The sequence below is a fragment of the Ptychodera flava genome, chromosome 22 (assembly GCF_041260155.1).
Source record: "Ptychodera flava strain L36383 chromosome 22, AS_Pfla_20210202, whole genome shotgun sequence".
In the NCBI taxonomy this organism is placed as follows: Eukaryota; Metazoa; Hemichordata; class Enteropneusta; family Ptychoderidae; genus Ptychodera; species Ptychodera flava.
In genome coordinates, this window is record NC_091949.1 from 17249478 (window position 1) to 17270395 (window position 20918).

A 20918-nucleotide genomic window follows, 5' to 3' on the forward strand; every position below is an offset into this window, starting at 1 on the left:
CACCTCTATTTATCTATCTGGCTGTCTGTCTGTCTCATCCATCTACCTACCTACCTACCTACCTACCTATCTATCTATCTATCTATCTATCTATCTATTTGTCTACCTAACTATTACCTATCTATCTATCTGTCTGTCTCATCCATCTACCTACCTACCTACCTACCTACCTATCTATCTATCTATCTATCTATCTATCTATTTGTCTACCTAACTATTACCTATCCATCTATTTAGTTATTTATCCATGCATGTATTTGTTTGTGTGTCTGTTTTTCTGTCTGTTAACTTAGCCATCTAGAAAATCAACGACAACGTTCTCCTACCTCTTCTTTCTGTTCCTACATTTTTCTCCCATAAATCTGCCATCATGTCTATACCTACATACTGACTGTCCGCCTATCGGTATGTTGCTGCCCCCCTCTCTCTCTTTCTCTCTCGCAATCTCTCTCTCTCTCCTCTCTCTCTCTCTCTCTCTCTCTCTCTCTTCTCTCTCTCTCTCTCTCTCTCTCTCTCTTTCTCTCTCGCAATTTGTTTATCGTCAACTACACTCATGCATACAAGCGAAACTTGGTTTCACGTCGTTTAAAATCCGAAATTTGTCCAGCATTTTCCCGCCAATCCCCGTTTTCCTTTATTGTCTTGGTCGTCAATTTTGTGTAATAGTCGTTACCGATGTCCATTATCTCTGTTTGTTTGTCCGCCCACCTGTTGATCCTTGCCTCCACGCATTTCTACCTTCCCTGCTATTATGTTTTTCTCTATTTACTTTTCATTTGTTTCCAGAAAGGCGAACAGAAAGAGTTTGACAGTGCATCAATCTTACGTTCTTTCACATGCGGACGTTACTTCGACACGATATATCTTTGGAGGGAGTGCCGCACCAATATTTGCACGGTAGCAACACCGCCACCAGGACCTTTTTAACAAGTGACCGATAGTTTCATTTCGAGTAATCTTTATCGGGTTTGCACTGGTCGGCTGTATCAACATTTGCTATCTTTATCCCCGCGCTTTCAGTGAGAGGGGTGCCAATCAAACTGTCGCCAACGTATGTCGGTATGCATGGCGTCCATACAACAGTGTACAACGAACACAAGCAGTGTACTTTCCGCCCAGTTGACGAACGTTCGCTTTACTCCTCCTGCACCTGTTCGTACTCTGCATCAGTGCGTTGAAGTTTTACATACTTAGTTTCCATGACAACGGTTTTCTCAGCAACATGGTCCACACGGCGACGCGCTTCCTCCGTCCATCAATCGCTAGCAACAAAACGGCCCAACTATCACCTAACTGCTAAAAAGAGAACAAATAACGAACGCGTTGTTGAGGATTGCGCTTTTTGTGCTGCTGTTCCTAAGTTTAGAGAGCACACACTCTCAAATCATGGACGTTATGCGACAAACAATACCGGAATCCGTCGATAGTACTTTAGTTTCTCGGCCTTAATCCTGTGATCCGGGGTTCCATTAGCACTTCTGCTGCGTTTATGTCAATTTTCAGCAGCCTCACCTGTATTACGTACGTAATTGCAAACTCTGTTTGCGAGACTGGCCGCTTCCCACGCTACCAAGCTTACATCTTCGGGGTCAGACAACCATCCCGGGATTTTATTTTTTTAAACAGTTTTTGTATGAGTAGCAAACAGGATGGATGCAGAACTGCATTTAAAAATTCATGCTTTCAGGAAAGTTTGAGCCATTAGGGTACAATACGCCTCGGGGATAGACACTCGGACTCTCAATTTTGACAATTGTCTTCTGGTATACATTTTCTTGGTGTTCATTTTAAAATTCTTGGAGTAAGAAAAAATTTTACCGTTTTACTTTTTCGACAATCGCAAACTTTATTTTCCGCCGTAAATTTAACACGGGGATGGTGGCCATTATATTTCAAATATCGGTAAATGTGAAGTAATTTGTTTCTCGAGTACAAAACTTTGCACGGTGACCCCTGGTTTTTATTATTGACTTGGTGAGAGCATGGTTGAAAATTGAGGAAAGTTTGAACAAAGGTTTAAGTCTTTCACTTGCAAGGTTCATACTACCTTCACGCGTTTAATCGTTCGTGGACACCCCCTCTAACGTTTTACCGAAGCGATGATCTAATAAGTGAGAAACATTTGCGAAGAAATTTACGTAATTATCTTCAAAACTCATTCAAAATAGAGGCCTTTTCAGAAGACAGAGCACAAGTAAACTCACTATTCTTATTTTTATGATGACAATAGTGAAAATACGAAGAAAGTCGTTTACTACAACAGACCGTGGGCAAAAACAAAACAGTGTGAAGGGTATTTTTGAATGGAGGAATATTCACTCGATGACAGAATCTGTAAATGTATCAACAACATTGGCAAAACTGCCTGGTAAATGGATCTCGAGACTAGATTAGATTAGATTAGATTAGAATAACTTTATTGTCCAAAAATTGGAAAATCGTCTTTTTATCACTCGCAGTAAAATACGTACAATAAAATGAAATACAAAGAGTTAAATGGCACACATAGAAACACAATTACAAAGACACTGCTGATCAACAGCACATGAAAGTGATTTGAAAAAAGTGGTTAAAACTACAAATTGAGTTCAACTCATTCTGTGTTGTTTAAAATAGATATTGCTGACGGAATGAAAGAATGTTTGTAAAAATTTCTCCTAGCTCTAGGCACTCGATATCTGCGCCCAGATGGAAGTTTCTGAAACAATCTGTAAAGTGGATGTGTGCTATCATTAAGAATTGAACGTGTTTTTTCTGTTCATGGAATTGTGATATAAAACTGATAACTAAACCAGTATAATTCACAAAACATGTCACTGGGAACGATCAATTCAAATTCGTCACATGAAACCAAAGACAGTAGAAGGAAAACGAGAAATCCCAAGACAAGTATTTGTACAACAGTTCTATGGTGGGGTTATTGGCCCAGCCAACACTTGTGTGCGCAACCCGAAAGCCTTAAAGTAATGCCCCTATACTGTTGTATGAGACTTAAGGGCTGGCCATTTAAACAACCATTATAATTATATCAAAGCAGAATTTCAGTAAAAAGCGAGCTGGAAAAATCGAAGAAAGCGATTGTGTTGCATGGTAATTTACGGTAAGTATGCAAATAACGCCGGGACTGACGTAGTAATGCTCGCGGTGCGTCAATTGGTTGGAAATGTGATCTGGTTTACCGGACCCAGATCAAGCAATATACATTTGGCTGTAATGTACATTTCAATCGATAGGACCGCACCTTTCTCTTGTTTAATCCGATTTGGATAAACTCGCCCGGGGGGCTTGTTTAGTTTCTTCACGTTTTTTCCTGAAGGTGTCTAAATATTAAGTTAATATGTTTGAAGGAGAATAAACAGACAGCGAGAACAATTTACTTTCTGTGAAAAAACACACACCTGCAAGCTATCGCTCCAGATACGACTGTAATTTCACATCAGTGGTTTTATATACAAGTCCACGTGATATTTCAACGCATTAACTTTCAGTTGCAATTTTAAGGAGAGTTGATCGAATTTTTGCGCTGTTCTTGAAAATAAAAATGACTAGTCAAGGATAAACTTCTTTCTATATCGTCAACACCAATTAAGGTTTGGTTGTGTAACGATTTTTTTTCTTCCAAAATTAGACTCTTCTTACTATGTTTTAACCCATCTATGACAATAGCCATTACTTTTGTTCACATTTTCACTTTTTCTGATCAATAAAATAATAAAATTTTTCGTTCTTCTTCTCCTCCCAGTTATAACTATATTGGAATATAATAATTAGAGTCGCATACAGAACTATTTGGGTACAATGTGCAACGTTAGAGTTGACAAATGAATTCTCGTGCGGATTTGAATTCTGGGGTCGGAAATAATATTGAACATCGCACTCTTCTCATTCAGGCTATTTACAAGTTCAGCATTGGATATTGTCGACGTTACTTGGGTTAGAACAAGTTTTATTCTATAAACGTAAGAAAGTAGTGGAAACATGAGTTACAGCTCGTTAGATGTGACATTCTTGAATTTCTTCATTGTCTCGCATCAAACTTATGAGAGTTGTGTGGATTTTGAACGCGAGGTTTGGTTGAAGGAAAGTTGATCCACCACCCTCCCCCCCCCCCCTCTCTCTCTCTCTCTCTCTCTCTCTCTCTCTCTCTCTCTCTCTCTCTCTCTCTCTCTCTCTCTCTCTCTCTCTCTCTCTCTCTCTCTCTCTCTCTCTCTCTCTCTCCTCTCTCTCTCTCTCTCTCAAATCACCAACAGAAACTTAAAGAGACATGAAGATACACGCACCATCATCATCTTTAACTCTCATACTGTGGAATCCTAGATCTTAAATCTTAGCGATTTGCGGAAAATTAAGACGAACACAATCAATGAAAGTCAGTTTGGTGTTTGATTGACCAGCAGATTTCTCTCATTTTGTTGTCATCGCTTACTTCAAAAACAGGACACAGAATTTTTTCTTCTTTATGCTGGCTTTGAGGAGCTTTTCTCAGAACTTTATTTCAAAGCGGTTTTATGTCACCGTTACAAGCTACGGCCCGGACACTTTAAGTACAAATAAAATCAGCAAACATTGATTTTAATGAATTATGTCAGGAAAACCCCTCGGCGCTGTGCACTACACGAAGTTAACCGCATTAACACATCCACGAGCTCATTACATGCCAGTGTGCGTTTCCGGCTGCTGGTATGGATCGCAGGAAATTAGATTACTTATCAAGCCTTGATAGGAAATCGCGCTGGACGGGAGAAAATCTGTATAAACTGACTTAGAAATGGATAATTTTGATTTGATAATGATTTTCAATGGAGTCATATAATCATCCCTTGATTTTCAGTATTGTTTTTATTTCTGGCCGAGAATAGAGACAACGTTGGACAGTGCACTAAGGATATGTGGACTCGTGAATTGAACAACAAACGCAAAATGCCATTGTTCATATTGTGGCACCGGTAAATAATCTTTCAAGTCCAAGGTCAAGATTAATCAAACATTAGCAAAACATTGGTCATCGCAAATTGTCTCTCTCTCTGTTTCGGTCTAGATCTCTGTATTTGTCTGTCTCTCTCTGTTTCTGTCTTTGTCTTTCTGTGTCTGTCTCTCCCTCCCTCCGTCCTCCTCTCTCTCTCTCTCTCTCTCTCTCTCCTCTTCTCTCTCTCTCTCTCTCTCTCTCTCTCTCTCTCTCTCTCTCTCTCTCTCTCTCTCATATGTTCCTCTGTAAGGTTTCCATTCCACCGATTTCAGCGCTCAACGTACTGGCAGCACTTTAATTTACAGTCGGATATGATTATCCCATCATAGCAACCGTAGCTCTGTGTGTGCAATCAAAGTTTGTAATTATTGGAAACACAGGTAGGTATACTCGCCGATCAATTTAATTTCAGTAACATTAAAAGACGATGAGATCCGACCTGACTTCTGTTACAGTTGAATGTACACGGAATCTGATGAGTGTATTTGTTATTCCAAACAAAATTGTTCGCGTAAGACTATATATACATGAATAAGCTTTATTTAATCAGCGAATCAAGCTCGTTTACTTGTAATTATCGCCCCCACTATTGTGTTTCAGTCATCGGCTCATCAGAGCCAAGGCGAAAGTGGCATTTGATTAAGTGTAGTTTCTTTGTAACCGGAGTCGTTCTTGTCATATCCCATGCAGCTTTTATCAAAATTATTAGGTTTTCATGAACGAGGCATGAATGACCAAAACTGATTACCATTTAAGAAGGGTCGGCGGAGTTGACAATTTTTTTTCAAGATTTGAGATAATTATTTCCAATCTCGTATATGTTTCCTAGCCTACCGTGGTTAGAATTACGCAAACGTTTACCCCCGTACCTCTGGGAAATCTTATCAGCCATAATGTCTCCAACTATTGTGTGAATTCTCACCCCTTGGGGCTGCTGAAACTGACAGTCATATCAATTACTACATATCCTCTATTTTGGAATATACACAGAACAAATAAGTACTAAGAAAGGAGGCCACAAATTAACAACAATATATATATATATATATATATATATATATATATATATATATATATATATATATATATATATATATATATATATGTATGTGTGTGTATATGTGTGTGTGCGCACATACATACATACATACATACATACATACATACATACATACATACATACATACATACATACATACATACATACATACATACATACATACATACATACATACATACATACATACTTTTTAACTCTCCGAAGGTACATACCGTCAAGTGCATATCAATAAAGATCGGACATTTCAGAGCATATTATTCAAACCACTGTTGTTTCAATATATTAGTTCTCACCAAGCGGTTCATTTACAGAATATTTCCAAGATGTTGGAAATCAGTTCAGCTGAAATAATACGATTGCATAATTTCCACTGCGAGGCCGGATTAAATGGTTTGTGAAATGCGTGAGTTTTGAAACGGATATTGTAGCACATTAAAAGCCAGCATTTTATCGTATTATTTTGTAACTTGTCCGAAAGGAGCGAATTAATGATTTAAAGAGTTTGAAAGCGGCCACTGTACTCCTACAAGCCGATAAAGTATATCAAGCATCGACTTCTGGGCCTTCCTGAAGTGACTGATGTGTCTGTCCGAGCAAGAGAGAATCCACAGAATTGTGAGAGCAAAACACTGAAAGAAGTTTTCTCGCCATGGCATCATGGGATATACCAGTCAATGGAGAGAGGTCAAGATTTTTCAAATAGGCGAAAGACCTTTCTTTGCTCCTTATAAAATCGGCAGTTTTGTTGAAGGCTGCTGAAATCAGTGCCATAAGCGCAACTTGCAGTTGGTAACAAACGAACGATATTGAATTTGAGATTATGTGAAAGTAGTTTTAACCCTTTGAGCACTGTAATTTTTCCCCCGAAAATGTCAGGGCAACATTTTACCAATTTTTATGAATTTTCTGCAATTTTTTTCCATGGTTTTGTACCAAATAGGCAAAATTGTTCAGGAGCTACACTTTTTGACCAAAATTGTCTACATCTGAAAGAAATTGTTGGCGTTATATTGTATAAAGGCAACAAAAATCGATTTTGGCACTCAAAGGGTAAAAAAAAAATTATACATACTTATCCGCCTGCCTACCTGTAATTGCAAATTTGTTTGTGTATGTATGCATATATATGTATCTATATCTATATAATATGTATGTATAATGTATATATATATATATATATATATATATATATATATATATATATATATATATATATATATATATATATATATATATATATATATATATATCTTCGGAAAGTTTGATGAAGGGGATAAAGGGGTCTAGGTACTTGCTTGATTACTGGTATCGGTGGTTTTCACTTTTTAACACACATAAATGAGTTTTAGCACTTAAAAAACTGCAATGAAACTTTTATTTGCTTCCCTTTCGAGTTAAAACTGTTAATTAACCCATGATTGATGACTAGATTCCTTCATCTTTGAAACGTTCTTAAGGAAAGATCTTTACAGGTGGAGCTATGTTTACAAAATATCAAAAGTGATGTCGTATTCACCAGGACACTTTGATGAAAGCATTCAGTCGAAATTCCACCTCAAAAAGTTTTGAATAAATGCTTGTTAGTGAATGAGGAATGGTATGTTACGTCTTTGTGGTTTTGTTTGTCCGGTTCATGCGTTCATTTTATACACCAGTCGTTCGTTCCACAGTTTGAGTGTAAACTGCATCGTCCGTAAAATATTAATGATGTGCCTCACATGCTTCGATTTCCGTATAGTAAAAAAAATTCACTTTCAAAAATATCAAACAAATTATCGACCACACTATCCTGCGAACAGTGAATGCTTCAAAAGCTTGTTACAACTACTTTTTAAAATTGTTCGACAGGTCTCTATTTGTGATTAGTATCGGAGGGAAGTGAGTTTCTTCGAGTTTTCTCAAATAGCAGAGAACAAAACTGAATTTCATTGAAACTGGCAATATGGAAAGACATAAAATCCCCCCAAACAGCGTGTGACCGTTGTAAGAGTTATCAGACGATTTCATGTCCAAAGTTGCATAAAGTGTGACAAAAATCACCAATCGACAAAACTGTTGCCCGATTTGAAAATATCAGATTTAAGATTTATGAAGTCGATGTTTTGCCTCCGTTTTCGCCAGAGACATACAGAGAACACTCTATTGATAAACAGACACAACGATGACATATTGATATGTACACACGACAGTGACAAGCTTAACTTTAATGAAAGTTTTTAAAAATATGAAAGTGAAACCGTTGCAATCTCTAATTCTAGAATTAAAAATTCCTGGCATCGAACTCTATCCATTCCTTAAGCCCTTTTGGGTGTCTTTCACCCCAATTTCCTGTAAGGAGGCCCATACTCACCATTGTTAATAACGGACTTTGGCCGAAGTATAATGGTGAAAGGGTTAATCAAATTTCGCAAATTTCGTCTCTCTACTTTATGGTGTCAGCTTGAAAGTGTACTATATATCGTCCTTGACGAACGAAAGAGACTGTTTACTTCGCTTTAAGGACAAAGCGGGTGTTTTTGAATCGATTAATAAAGTCGTCCTTTTATGGAATTTTTTTCGTCGAAACATGTGTCCACTGTCTCTTTCAAACAAATCTTAGCTCTCAGCTCCATTGAAGGGTAGTCCATATGTCGCCGCGTGTTGTTTCGCACGCATTCGCAGACTGTCAATACTGCTGATTTGCAAGGTGTTGGAGGCAGGTGGCAGCGGCAGTGATGGTGATTGGTTTCCGGAGTAACTCCAGCCAGGTTGAAGGGCCACAGGAGACAATATGCCCTGATGAAACTGCAGATTCAGCGGCCCTGGAACATGTAACGGGTGCCTGAAGAGCGACATGTACGCGGGATGCCCCGCGGTTGCAACCTGCAGATGCGGTGAATAGGGAAGGATGCTAAATTGCGATGACGTCATCGGAGGTGCGCCGGCTGGCTGGAATGAGCAAAGTGAAGATGGGGGTGTTTGACCTGGAAAGAAGGAAACAAAAATAGCCATCACATTAAGTTTTGTTAAAATGACTTAAAGTGGAAGTTTCACTGTTTCAGGCGCGCCGTCACTACTTTGGCAGTCGTATTCCCATTTGCATCACTTGGCGCACGTACGCGTAATCTTCGACATTTTTAACTATATGCACAGCAACGACCGAACACATAGGTCGTGCCAGGCAAACCAAGGCGAATCGTGGCTGTGTATATTCGTCAGCGTACGTTCTGTTTGTATCTTTGTCATAGAATGAACCGATGAGAATGACTCGATAGTTGAATTCACCTGTAAATTAACCTCTGACACTGACGTCATTTTTGGAAATTATATTTGGGCAGAATGTGTGTGGACTCAAAATGCCCGCTGGTGGCGCTTAATTCTCTTTACCAAAAAACACACATAATCAAGGTCTTTTTGATGCTTGTAATTGGAGTGAAAGATTTTTTTTTTTAATTTCGAAGTCAGCACTTACACATACTGACTGGTGAAAAGGAGAATACTGTGAAATTTAACCATCATACTCTCGGAAAATAGAACAAAAAAATCTGGCTGATTGAGGCACAGAACAGAATAAATGTTGAAATTCTGTTTCCCTAATCGGATGCAAAACATGGTTGCAGTTTTTTGTTTTACAAACGTTTTCGATGCGTAGGTACGTGTAAAACACGGTATTAATTCGAAAGATATTCCCTGGTAAAGTAGTGCGCTGAAAAGTGTATCCTTGTTAATGGTTCCTTTCTGTCTATGTTTGGTATGTCTTGATGGGAAACCAAAAATGTAGCTTCTCAGGGAATATAGTCGGACCAAAACAACATAAATTAAAAAGGTTACTGAAGAAGGGCAAATTGCAACTTTTGTCAGTTCGAGGGACACATATGTTAGACCCTCAAAGATGCGGCCCTCAAAGCCAGTGGTTACACTTAGCAAATGGTGGCAAATTAGGATCGTCCACTGATACCTGTCATTAATAACACAGCCACGAACTGAACAAAAATCGAACTGTACCGAACCGTTCCGAATTTTACCGAAGTGGCACAACCACATCATGCTGCCTCACCTTTAATCTTAGCTCGGAGAGCATGGGCGGCACATTTCTTGTCCGTTTTTGGTTTGATTTACTGAGATCTTCAGCATCTTCTTGGTCATCACCAGCTTCACCGCTTATTGTACCGCTCTTATCTTCCTTCAATTTCAAAGCATTTTCATCCTCCATGGAGTTTGCCTGTGTCTTCACCTCGCTTTCCAATTTATTACAGCCGCCTTCAGTTTCGTTGTCACGCTGACAGGTCACAAGGTTTTCATCCTCGGTTTCCGATTCGACATCCGAGTGATTCCTTTCAACGTCTTGCGCAGAAGTTTTGCTCACACGTCTGTTCGTTATCACTTTTCTGTCCCAAGCCTTCGGTCTTTTCGGCAGCGGAATTCCCTCCAACCTCTCCAGGCCGGTCTAGGTCACCTTGACCTGCTGGGTTCGACGCCCCTCCTTAGCCTTCAGGCGTTGCTGTTTTCGAAACTTGGCACGTCGATTCTTGAACCAGACCTAATGTACATAATTTTTCGATTTAAAATCAGAGTTGGGACAGTGTTGTGACACAGAAGTTCTTTTGTTCAACTTTTTCCACCCGGGTATTTTTCGCTTTGAAGTTTGCTTACGAGGTTCATCTGAGAGTTGTAAGTTTACTAGTTTCGATTACAACCTCCTATTTTGAATTTTAACATTGGCAAAAACGACAACGAAACAAAATTTTAAAAATTACCTGGACCCTGGCCTCTGGTAGATTTGTACACATGGCAAGCCGTTCTCTCATTACGACATCCGGGTAATGCGTTTTTGCAAAAGTCTTCTCCAAAGTTGCAAGCTGCTGATTGGTGAATGCAGTGCGACTGCGGCGTTGCTTCCGATGGTGTCCGCCATAACGAGCTTCGAGAATAATATCTAGCGAATAACAAAATTTTATGAATGCAAAAGAGACTCTGATCAAACCAGTTTAGTCACACTGAAGATATTTTTAGAAAAGAGACAACTGGTGGGTGGTTATCCTGACTGGAAATTACTCTTGATGGTTTAAAAACTTGTACGAGTATCATGTGGTGTCTCTATAAAACTCAGAATGAAATGGTATGTCATATTGTTGGAATAGTCGAAGCGTGAAAGCCCAGCGTCTATATTTAAAATGTATCCATATCATGGGAATTGAACATAAAAGTCAACAAAGGGATAAATATGCCGAACTGAAATTCTAGATTTATAGCTTTTGAAGAAAATTCAACTTTCTGTTAGTCCGAGTATAACCTGTATGGAATACAAGGTCGTTTGAAAGGCGTTTAGAATTCAAATTCTGAAATTTTAAAGGATATATTAGTGTTTGCCCAATTTACATGATGCATATGATCTCTTCATCACATAGTTTCCGATGTTCAGGTATTATAGAAAGTTGGAACTACAGAAACCTTAATTATAATTGGGAATCAAAAAGTCGATTTGATGAAATGGCGGTGGTATAAGGAAGCCTATAGATTTTAAACTTTCTCGAATAGACTATCTCATTCAGTGAATATCAAAGCATTTAGCTGTGACTGGAATGTGACTCAAACACAATGGACTTTGGTTTTGAAGTGACAGTTTTGAAGTGAAGTGATAATTTCCTCGTACATGTACACAGCGATACAATGCTTTATATATATATATAGAGAGAGAGAGAGAGAGAGAGAGAGAGAGAGAGAGAGAGAGAGAGAGAGAGAGAGAGAGAGAGAGAGAGAGATGAAAGTCCGGAGCTGGATTATTAGATTAAAACATTTATTCGCTACTCAGAGTTTCGTGCATCTTGCGATGCAGTCATCAGGCAACTGCCAAATACAAACCAATACATTCTAGAGTAATGAGAAAATAGAACAAAGGCATTCTGAATGGAACGTATCGTGATGCGCGTATTTACGCGCGCGTATACGTGTTTAATTTATGTGGGATAGCAGAAATCTTTTAGAGTGTATATATATATATATATATATATATATATATATATATATATATATATATATATATATATATATATATATATATATACAAGTTGTACGTATATAAATTTATATTACATAGTATAATTATTGATGACAAAGCATATAGATATCCAATTGCGCATGTTCAGTAATCCCGAATAGCGTTTACGTAGTAGTGTGAACCGTACTCCCGGTGTGAGGCTGCAGGGTAGTTTTGGACGTGATTGGAAAAGAGTGGTAGCTCGTGTTGAGCAAACAAGCAGTAACGTTTATGGTTTCGCCGTTGTGGTAGTCAATGTGTTAGGAAGTTTACGTACAGCGGTCGCACATATCTTCCCCGATTATTAAATCAGGGGAAACGAAAACAGAGTGGAGGCGAAAAGTTTGAAATTAACAGCGATGTCAATTACTGAAATGAACATTACCTCTACAGCACTTTTCGCTCTTTCAAACGACATGTCAATCACCCTGGGCACTTTTAAGTCTGGATTGACTTAGACTGTTACTTACTTAATCGTTTTACCCGTGTACATCAACGATGGCCTCTTTTATGTGAATAATATTCGTCCCCAGGCTATCATTCGGTTTAAGAACAAATTCAATTACAAATGAATTAACAGTGTACAAAGTGTTCGTTCTGTGCCACCTTTACATGGTTTCATACTTTCTCATTTTAATTTTTTTCACAGCATCATATGGCACGGGTGTGCCTACTGCACATATCTCTCCCCCTACCTCCCCCCAGCACACCACTGTCTCGTCAAATGAGGTGGGTGTAAAGTAAAGAAACAATTATTTGCTATGATTGTTAAAATAAACTACTTTTTTACATTAAGGGACCAGTAGCTAAGACTTAAATTGGATGACCTTTTTAATATTTGTCAATTGCGAGCTCTTTTTCTGAGTCCCCATCCAAAGCATGTTGAAACAACTATTTTTTTTCTTGTAAATGTTACATAGCGTCTCTGAGTGTAAAATTTATTGTTATTGTTTACATTTGAATTTCGGTCCGATTCACATTTCAGCGTGTCCACATTGGTTATTTTACGTCGGCCCAGGGCGAACACCGGTGCTACACCGACGCAAATTGGCCAGTCTGAACAACACAAATGACAATGCGGTCTACACCTGTATAGCCTGTGTCGACAAGATTAATACTGTATGTTTCAACATGCATTTCGACAAGACACTATGGTTAGAATTTTAAAAAAGTGGAAAAAATGCCACCAAAAGTTACAGCTACTGTCCTTCTAATTTTCGACAATGGTAGGAACTGACGGGAGACAAAAACCAAAAAATTAATGAATGTTCCCGATTCAATTAAATTCTTTTCCTGGCTCCTGTGGTTTGCTAAAGTAAATACACTCTTGTTTTTCTCATCAAACATCTTCTGCATGAATCGCTTAATTTCCGGCTTGCTGACGTGACAACGGAAAGGGCAATGGGTCTGAAATGAGCCCGGGGAACAGCTCAGTTTACGCAGGTGTGGAAGTTACAGAACAAGGGCGGATTTGACGTGTCTTATCCCCTCTGTGTAAACCTGGGAGTTCATTAACTAAGATGAAGGCAATTACCTTTAGCAAACACAACCTTTAAATGCCCGTGTTGAAATAACATTCCCTTCGTTTGTCAAATCCGACTATATTCACTACGTTGTCCAGTGTTTGAACTTCATTAAAATAGTTTACAGAAGATGAAAGCTCTAAAGTGACATGACAGAGTGGTTAAATTACACTATGGCTATGACTTTTGATTACATTTTCATAATTTTTGTTCTGGAAAATGAATATCGTTTCTTCTTTATCTCCCTTGAATGTGTAGAATTCACCATTGGCAAATGAGTTCTACTCGATCCGGGCTAACATTTATTCGTAAAAAATAACATTGAACATTGCATGCGCACAGACTATGTTGACAGTTGAACAGTTGCTCGTTTCAAAATGATTTTTGGCATAGGCGAGAAAATATTCTACAAACACACAAATACAACAGAAAATATATCAAACGTTACAGATAGTAAATTTTACAACAGTAAACAAAGCGACAAATTATTACAAAAGTACTGTTCGAATTCAGAGCATCAAACGTTGTTGGTAAACACCTACCTGCCAGGCGTTCAGCCAGGGTTAAGGCGGGCACTGACGGACGGAATTCTGTGGAATTGTGCGACTGTTGGTGAACGTACATGGCGCCCATCGAGCCCAAGGTATTCATGTTGTAGCCACCGAACCCACTGAACTGTTGCATGCCTGTAATGGACGGAACGAGGCGATAGGCGTCAGCACCGTGGCAACATTTCATCTCCCACCGACAGAAACAGCCATCCCGAAGAGGAAAAGACATTTAATTGTTACGCAATTTCGTTTAATATTGGCTAACATGAACCAAAACCAGACAAGAGAAATAAGTTGAACTTTGGTTTTCAACCGAATTCCTCGTTTCCTCCCGGCGCCCTCTAAGGTGAGCGCCAACCATTCGATTGAACAGCACTTTTTAAACGTAATATAAGCTTAAATCTTCCCACTCATAGCTGTCCTTTAAAAGCAATAAACCTTTATTAACTTTCCAATCATTCGTTGTTTTTGATGACTATCACATCAATGACATTTGTTAATTTTCAGAAGCGAATCCCCTCAAACTTTTTTGCAGCTTCGCTCGGATTTATGTGTCAGCAACGGGACGCAACATTATTTGGTGTTACAATATAGACACGCCTGAGTTTGCAGCAAAATCGGATTACAAAAATGACAGATGTACAGTCGTGTAAAGAAATGTTCGTCAAAAAGGGCTAGAGTAAATTGCTCTTTTTTGGACCCACGTCACAAAAAAAACTTATCACATTACATATTTTGTGTTGGTCTAATATTAATTTATAGTTTGTTCTCTTTAAACACGTTCCCACTGTAAACAGGGTTGGCTGGGATAATTTAGTTTGTGAAGAAAAAGTCTTCGTTAATCAAGAATAAAAACAGACAAGCTCATTCCCTCGACGGTGAAAGTCTCCCATTTAGATGTGCTATCGAACTGATTAAATTATCCGCAGAGTCATTGTTCAGCGTCCCACTTTTGTATAGTTGGCTCAGAGATCTGGAGGCTACGTTCCTCGGTCATTGTAAACACACTTAATGTCGAAGATCGTAGAATACCAAATACTCTAAACAAAGAAAGTATAATTATATGTTTAAACGATTTCCATACCCCTATGTTGGTAAAGAATTTTTGTTGTTTATCGAGTCCTCAGCAAAGATGGCGCAAAGACGTGTCAATCTTACCCGCGCCGTGACCGCGTTGGGCAAACGCGGCTCTTTGAAGTCCGGTACTATTAATACCTTTAGTTTTAAGTATCCCTCAAGTGTTGTTGCCATGGAAACTGATATAACTGACTACACAGTTGCCGGTCTCTATATCCTGTCATCGTGCCAGCAAGCGACTTTCACTCGAAGACAAACGTAATTATTATTTTTTTATGAATGAAACTATATTTTCAAATTAAAAGCAACTTTCAACAGCACGTGTCGAACCTTTTGATGACGCTGGAAACAAACAAAACAGCACAAAATACATAACTAACGACGGTTTTTGGGGCGGCAAAACACGGGATGTTGTCTCGTGTTATTGATGCTATCCGTCAAAAGGAAGAGAAAGGGAGAGAGCGAGAAAGGAGAAAGGAGAAAAAATTCGATCCATGGGAACAAAGGGAATTTATACACATCGCCTGACGTAATTAGGAAAGCGACTAGTGAAAAGTTAGATCGATGTTAAGTGGCCGGGGTTGCACAAATGCATCAATTATAATTGGCCTTATACAGATTTATATCTGATTTGCCTTTCTTTGTGCGCTGTCTTCGCACCATAATACGTTTCATATCCCCAGTACTGACACAATTTATAAGGGCAAGGGGAAAGAAAACAAAACAGTTTTGTACGTATAGCTCGACAGGGATCGATGCAACTTCGCTGCGCTGCCGTTGTGTGTTTGATGACATTAAAGCTACCAAAAGGCGCCAATATCGATTGGGATACTTTTTTTCTATTAGATCACAGCAGAAAAAGAAAATTTCACTCAGTCTTAAAATTTAATAGGATATTGCTGTATTTTCAGTTTTTAGCTCCCTTGCAGGTATGAATGCAATAATTGTTCAATTTCTTTGGCGATCGAAGAATTCTCTCGCGTTTGCAGTCGTGCTTTAGACGTGAGCCTCGATGGCGGTTTCGTAATCTGGGGTCTCTACGCGTCAATTCGGAAACGCAACTGCCACGCAGGCAGCAAAAAAGCTAATACTCTTGATTGTCTTTTCGGAGCGAATCGATAAATATTACGTTAAACTTTCTAGATCTAAAGTTTTCGTGCTTGGAAATGTACTAAAATACGATAATTCGATCACTCAGGAACTGCCATCGACTGAAGGAAAGTACTGCCTTTCGCGCGCGTTAGTCCTCACCCGAAAAAACGATTTCTCGGGATTGATCACTTTGTTACCTATGGCAACGGCCATTATTCATAATTTAAACACAGAATTAACCTTCCTTTGACGAAGTTGTATTGTTTGACTTACACAGTAAACCGCTGTAAATATTGGCGTTCATAGCTGAATTCGGGCTCAGGACGTATCAATAAGAAATTTCCGAAGAAAATGGTTGGCTCGTTTCGACCGGACCCCGGGATCGCACAATTCACATGTACAGTCTGTTATGACAGTACTAGCGAATACTTACATTAGAATGACGTCAAATCGCGGTTTTTGAGTCTTCGGTATTGCAGCGATTAAAAAACAACCGTCACAATATCCATCACTGATGGAACCCAGTGCAACGTCGCGAAGACAATTCTGCACAGCACTGCGATAATACTCAAAACATATCAAAACTTGTTTGTTCATTTCAAGTTGTTTCATTTCATGGGTTGTAACAAACGGCAGTGGCCACACTTCACATAAGTGATTTTTGATAATGTACTTTTTGGACTTGATATCGTAAAAAATAAGAAAAAATATGTTCAGGCTGAGTGATATGGTCATAGTTACAATGGCAAAGTCTTGTGTTCTGCTTTGACACGATGTAATGTGTGCTAACAAACGGCATAAACCGTTTCTGGCACTAAAAGATTGACTATTACAGCATAAAGTTTCGAAGAACAATCTGCCCGAATATCACCAAAAATGTCACGAGGAAGGACGACAATATGCCCGAATATCTCCCAAAACATCACGAGAAAGGGCAACACAAACAGGTGGCGTTGCTTTCCGTTCAGTATACAGGACTCGCCTTTTCCGAGGCAACCGGCTCGCGCACCCTATTCTGTCCAAAGAACAAGGTCAAGAGAAGCTGTTGAATTTGGTCGGCCACTCACCGTGAAAACTCTGTGAGAAGACATCTCATGGTTAAGGCTGAGAAGCTTTTAAAAATCAGTAGTGCGTCGAAGTTACACAAAAGTTACACAAAATTTGAAAAGAAAATGTATGTTATGTTCCCTCAATTCAAACTTAGGCTTTCTGTCCCCCGCGCGTGTTGACGGCGCTCATACACCTGGAGGCGAGGTGCAGGTCAACGATTTAAAAAAAAAATATCAACATTCTAGGCCTTCCTGGGGAATTTAAGGTTCTTGACTCACATCGATGAAAAATGTTTTTAAGAGAGTTTAATCGTGTAGGTATTCCGTCTCACTATATATTTACGATATTTGGCACTGCAGTGCTTCATTTATTTTCTAAGACGTTGATTTTTTTCAGAAGACATTTCAACTTTTCAAGTACTGCAAACCAAGATTCCAATCGATGTGATCTACAGCGTATTTCATCTTGGCCGTGAGAGAGCGACTGAAAAAAATTGAAATGGATAAAGTAGAATTTGTGTTTTCCGCTTGGAAACAAAATATTAAATCAGATCCTTTTGTGCGGGCGCTTGCTAAGGTAATTAACAGGATATTTTCATGGAAAGGCTTTGAAAATTCCTTGTTCTATAAAATAATAAAAAAGACACAGCAATTTGGATCAAAATTTTAATATTTAACCTCCAGTGCAATTTGACCACGAAGTTCAAACGCTGGGCTCTTTGGCTGCCTGGGTCCTGTACCATATTAGTATAAACTTTACCTTCCAATTTTAAAGGTTGGCTAAGTTTGTTCTGCTATACATGTGTCAAAGTAAAGAAAGCTCGGCGACAATACTTTGTGAAAGTGGCAAGTATACATTGATATTACTGTGTACGTTCATGCTAATGGCGAGATTTAACTCCGGGATTATCTATCCATGTGAGGTAATATTGATGGATTCCGCGGCTGATTTTCACGTTTAATATGTACATAGCATGTGTGCTCATCAAACTGACGCGCAGCGCCACAATAGCACGGTCAAATAAACTATCGTGGCTGTGTGCTACCCTCCATTCTTTCACGAATGCATTAACGCTCAAAATATGTACACAAGACAAGCTTTAGAAGATGAGTTGACAGGTAACAATCGAAAATGATAAGCCTGCGACAGTTTTTTTCCCCTGTCAATATGACGGGAGTTCCACTAGTCTCGCATTGGTGGCAAGTGAATCCTCCCGTAACAGAGAACGAAATGTTTGGTTTTAGTAGAAAAACGATACAGTTTTTGAAGTCTCTGCAATTTATTACCGTCCAAGGCTAAAGTTTGTTTAATTAAAACGATTTGGTAGTAGCTGGGGCTACCGTTTCCTGTAGCCCGCTAGAACAATTTACCAGCACAACGGTTAATCTCGAGTTTGTTGGACAGGTCACAGTCCCTCTATAGGGACTGTGGACAGGCTCACCATTTAAATGTGCGCGGGCCTTCACTGCGACTAGATTGTTAAGAGCGCGTACAGCGAAAGAGACCAGCATACTTGAACTGCCAATAAAAGTTTTTTCCATTACATGAACTTGAATGTTCCAGTCAGCGACTTCTGTCAACGGACATGGAAGCGAGACCACTGCAGGCGCAGTCTACTCGTTCCAGCTTCACTGATTCGTCCACAGATCCGGCAAGGCAACAAGTGAACACACCGATGCTCAACGTGACGGTGTCAATACAGTTGGCATTCCTGTTTTGGACAAGGCGGTCAAGCAAGTTATAACCCAGACCTAGAAAATTATTAAGAAAGACTACAGCTCCCTCCCTTCATCCAACGAGCGCATTTCCAGTAGCCGGGAAGACTTAATGCAAAATTAATGAAATAATCAATTATGTACCTAACTGAATCTCAACCTTGGGTGCTCGGCTGTGAACATGTCAACTTAATAACAAATTAAGGGGTTAGATTTACCTGTGGATCGCAGGTACCTCTACCTTGCTGCCTCGTCGGGATCCGATCCGAGTTCCTTCGGAGTAAACAGACAAGTCACTTCTAGAGTAGCCTTACACTGTAAGCTCATCTGATAATGTTTAGTTTCCAAATATCAACATATCACCTAACCCCCTAAGTCAGTGTTGTTTATCCCTGTTCTCTTTATTCGAATTCGTTCAGTGGTATAGGCGTATTCGTTACGGCGCACCGCATTTCGTTCGCTACATATGTTATGATTTTTTGGTATTTGACACAAAATCTTTTTCCTCCGTTTTATTGACTCCACGCTATATGCCAGAGGAGTCTTTTCAAGATACTTGATGTGTTTTAAGGAAGTTCTAGAGCTCTGAGTCAAAATGGAATCACGCGATGTTTTCGATCACTTTTGATTAGCCAGAAATCAAGCTACTGTGCATCTGACAGCCATAATGCAACCAACAACCGCGCATCATCGATACTGAGGGATAAACACGATGTGTACATTTCACGCTGTCGATAGCGGTCAATATACAACGACTCCGAGAGATTTATATTGACCCAGCTACAGATTTTATGCAAAGTATTGACTCCGAATCGAAGAAAAAGCCGTTTTGTATTATTTTCTATAGAGATGTCGCCATACCAGGGCGTACGTACTAGTTTGTGATGGCCGTCGAGAAGTAAATATATAAAATATTTGTATTGCTTTTCGGGGACAAGAAGTAGACGAGTAATAATTCATAAGTTAAAAATAGTCTGGCTTATGGCCACTGATATTAAAAGGAGAATAACTGCAACTTTTGAAAGTATATATATATAGATTTTTTTTTTCAAGAAAATAAGCGCATAGTCTTTTTCTCTCTAATATACGCTGGAATACAAGGCAAACCCATTTCGATATGAAAAAGAAACCTAGACCCCCAAAAAATACACACAGAAAAAATAGAAAGTACAGTCTGAATAGTTATGGAGCTGATTGAGATTTTAACTGCAATTACGGTATGATATTTCTTTCACACAGTAGTCAAATCTCCCAGGTCAAATTACGTTTAATAACAAGTGGAGGGAATATGCCTTTGATCAGCTCTCCATACAGCGTGCATAAAGCCATAGTGCTATAGCAAACGAACATACTGGTTCGGGCGTGCATAAAAAGCGTCCCCCAAGACCACGTGACCATCTCAAAGTGAGTTGTAGCATTTCATCCGTTGGAATGGAGGTCTATTTTCTTATTAAACCCTATCTCCACTCGGCCAACTTTAAGCTGCACATTTAAACGCATGCTTTCGCTCGATAACCTCGGATTTCATGAGATCGCAACCTGTGGACGCACACACCAAAATGTAAATCCACACAATTCTACAGAAAGGTTGAAAGTCCGCCATATCAGATGACTCACTTAAATTGAAAAGAAATTGACGCAGTTAAATTAAAGACAAATAGCATTAAGATGAAACTGACACCTCAGCTGTCTGTAATCGTCACACGGCACCTATTATAGAGTTAATGAGCTTTCCTTGTCTTTAATACAACGCTCAGTGTCTGTGGAGAAAGATTTGCTTTCAATATGCTGTTATCACACCTGGTCGGAAGTCAACGCGCGGTTTTAATTTGCAATAAGATGACGGGGAGAATATGGTAGAGCGGGAG

At 39.2% G+C, this 20918-nt stretch overlaps 2 protein-coding genes across 2 annotated transcripts; both read right to left on the bottom strand.

Annotated features, from left to right (window-relative positions):
• Positions 1–8195: 8195 nt before the first annotated feature.
• LOC139122835 (diencephalon/mesencephalon homeobox protein 1-B-like) lies at positions 8196–19386 on the bottom strand. Its single transcript, XM_070688645.1, has 5 exons — positions 19269–19386; positions 14108–14251; positions 10763–10941; positions 10063–10545; positions 8196–8989 (listed from the first exon to the last, which is right to left on the bottom strand). The coding sequence occupies exons 2-4, from the start codon at positions 14247–14249 to the stop codon at positions 10453–10455; spliced, it is 414 nt and encodes a 137-aa protein (XP_070544746.1). The 5' UTR covers positions 14250–14251; positions 19269–19386; the 3' UTR covers positions 8196–8989; positions 10063–10452.
• On the bottom strand, positions 8622–10218 carry LOC139123365 (uncharacterized). Its single transcript, XM_070689515.1, has 2 exons — positions 10063–10218; positions 8622–8954 (listed from the first exon to the last, which is right to left on the bottom strand). Exons 1-2 carry the CDS (start codon positions 10216–10218, stop codon positions 8622–8624), a joined length of 489 nt encoding a protein of 162 aa, XP_070545616.1.
• Positions 19387–20918: the final 1532 nt, after the last annotated feature.

Excerpts from the sequence above, each read along its gene's own strand:
- LOC139122835 (XM_070688645.1), bottom strand. The coding sequence starts at position 14,249 with ATGCAACAGTTCAGTGGGTTCGGTGGCTACAACATGAATACCTTGGGC. Across the intron at positions 10,942-14,107 it reads CCTGGCTGAACGCCTGGCAG|ATATTATTCTCGAAGCTCGT; the intron begins GTAGGTGTTTAC and ends GTTATTCGCTAG. Across the intron at positions 10,546-10,762 it reads TACCAGAGGCCAGGGTCCAG|GTCTGGTTCAAGAATCGACG; the intron begins GTAATTTTTAAA and ends TATGTACATTAG.
- LOC139123365 (XM_070689515.1), bottom strand. The coding sequence starts at position 10,218 with ATGGAGGATGAAAATGCTTTGAAATTGAAGGAAGATAAGAGCGGTACA. Across the intron at positions 8,955-10,062 it reads TCTCCGAGCTAAGATTAAAG|CCAGCCGGCGCACCTCCGAT; the intron begins GTGAGGCAGCAT and ends TGCTCATTCCAG.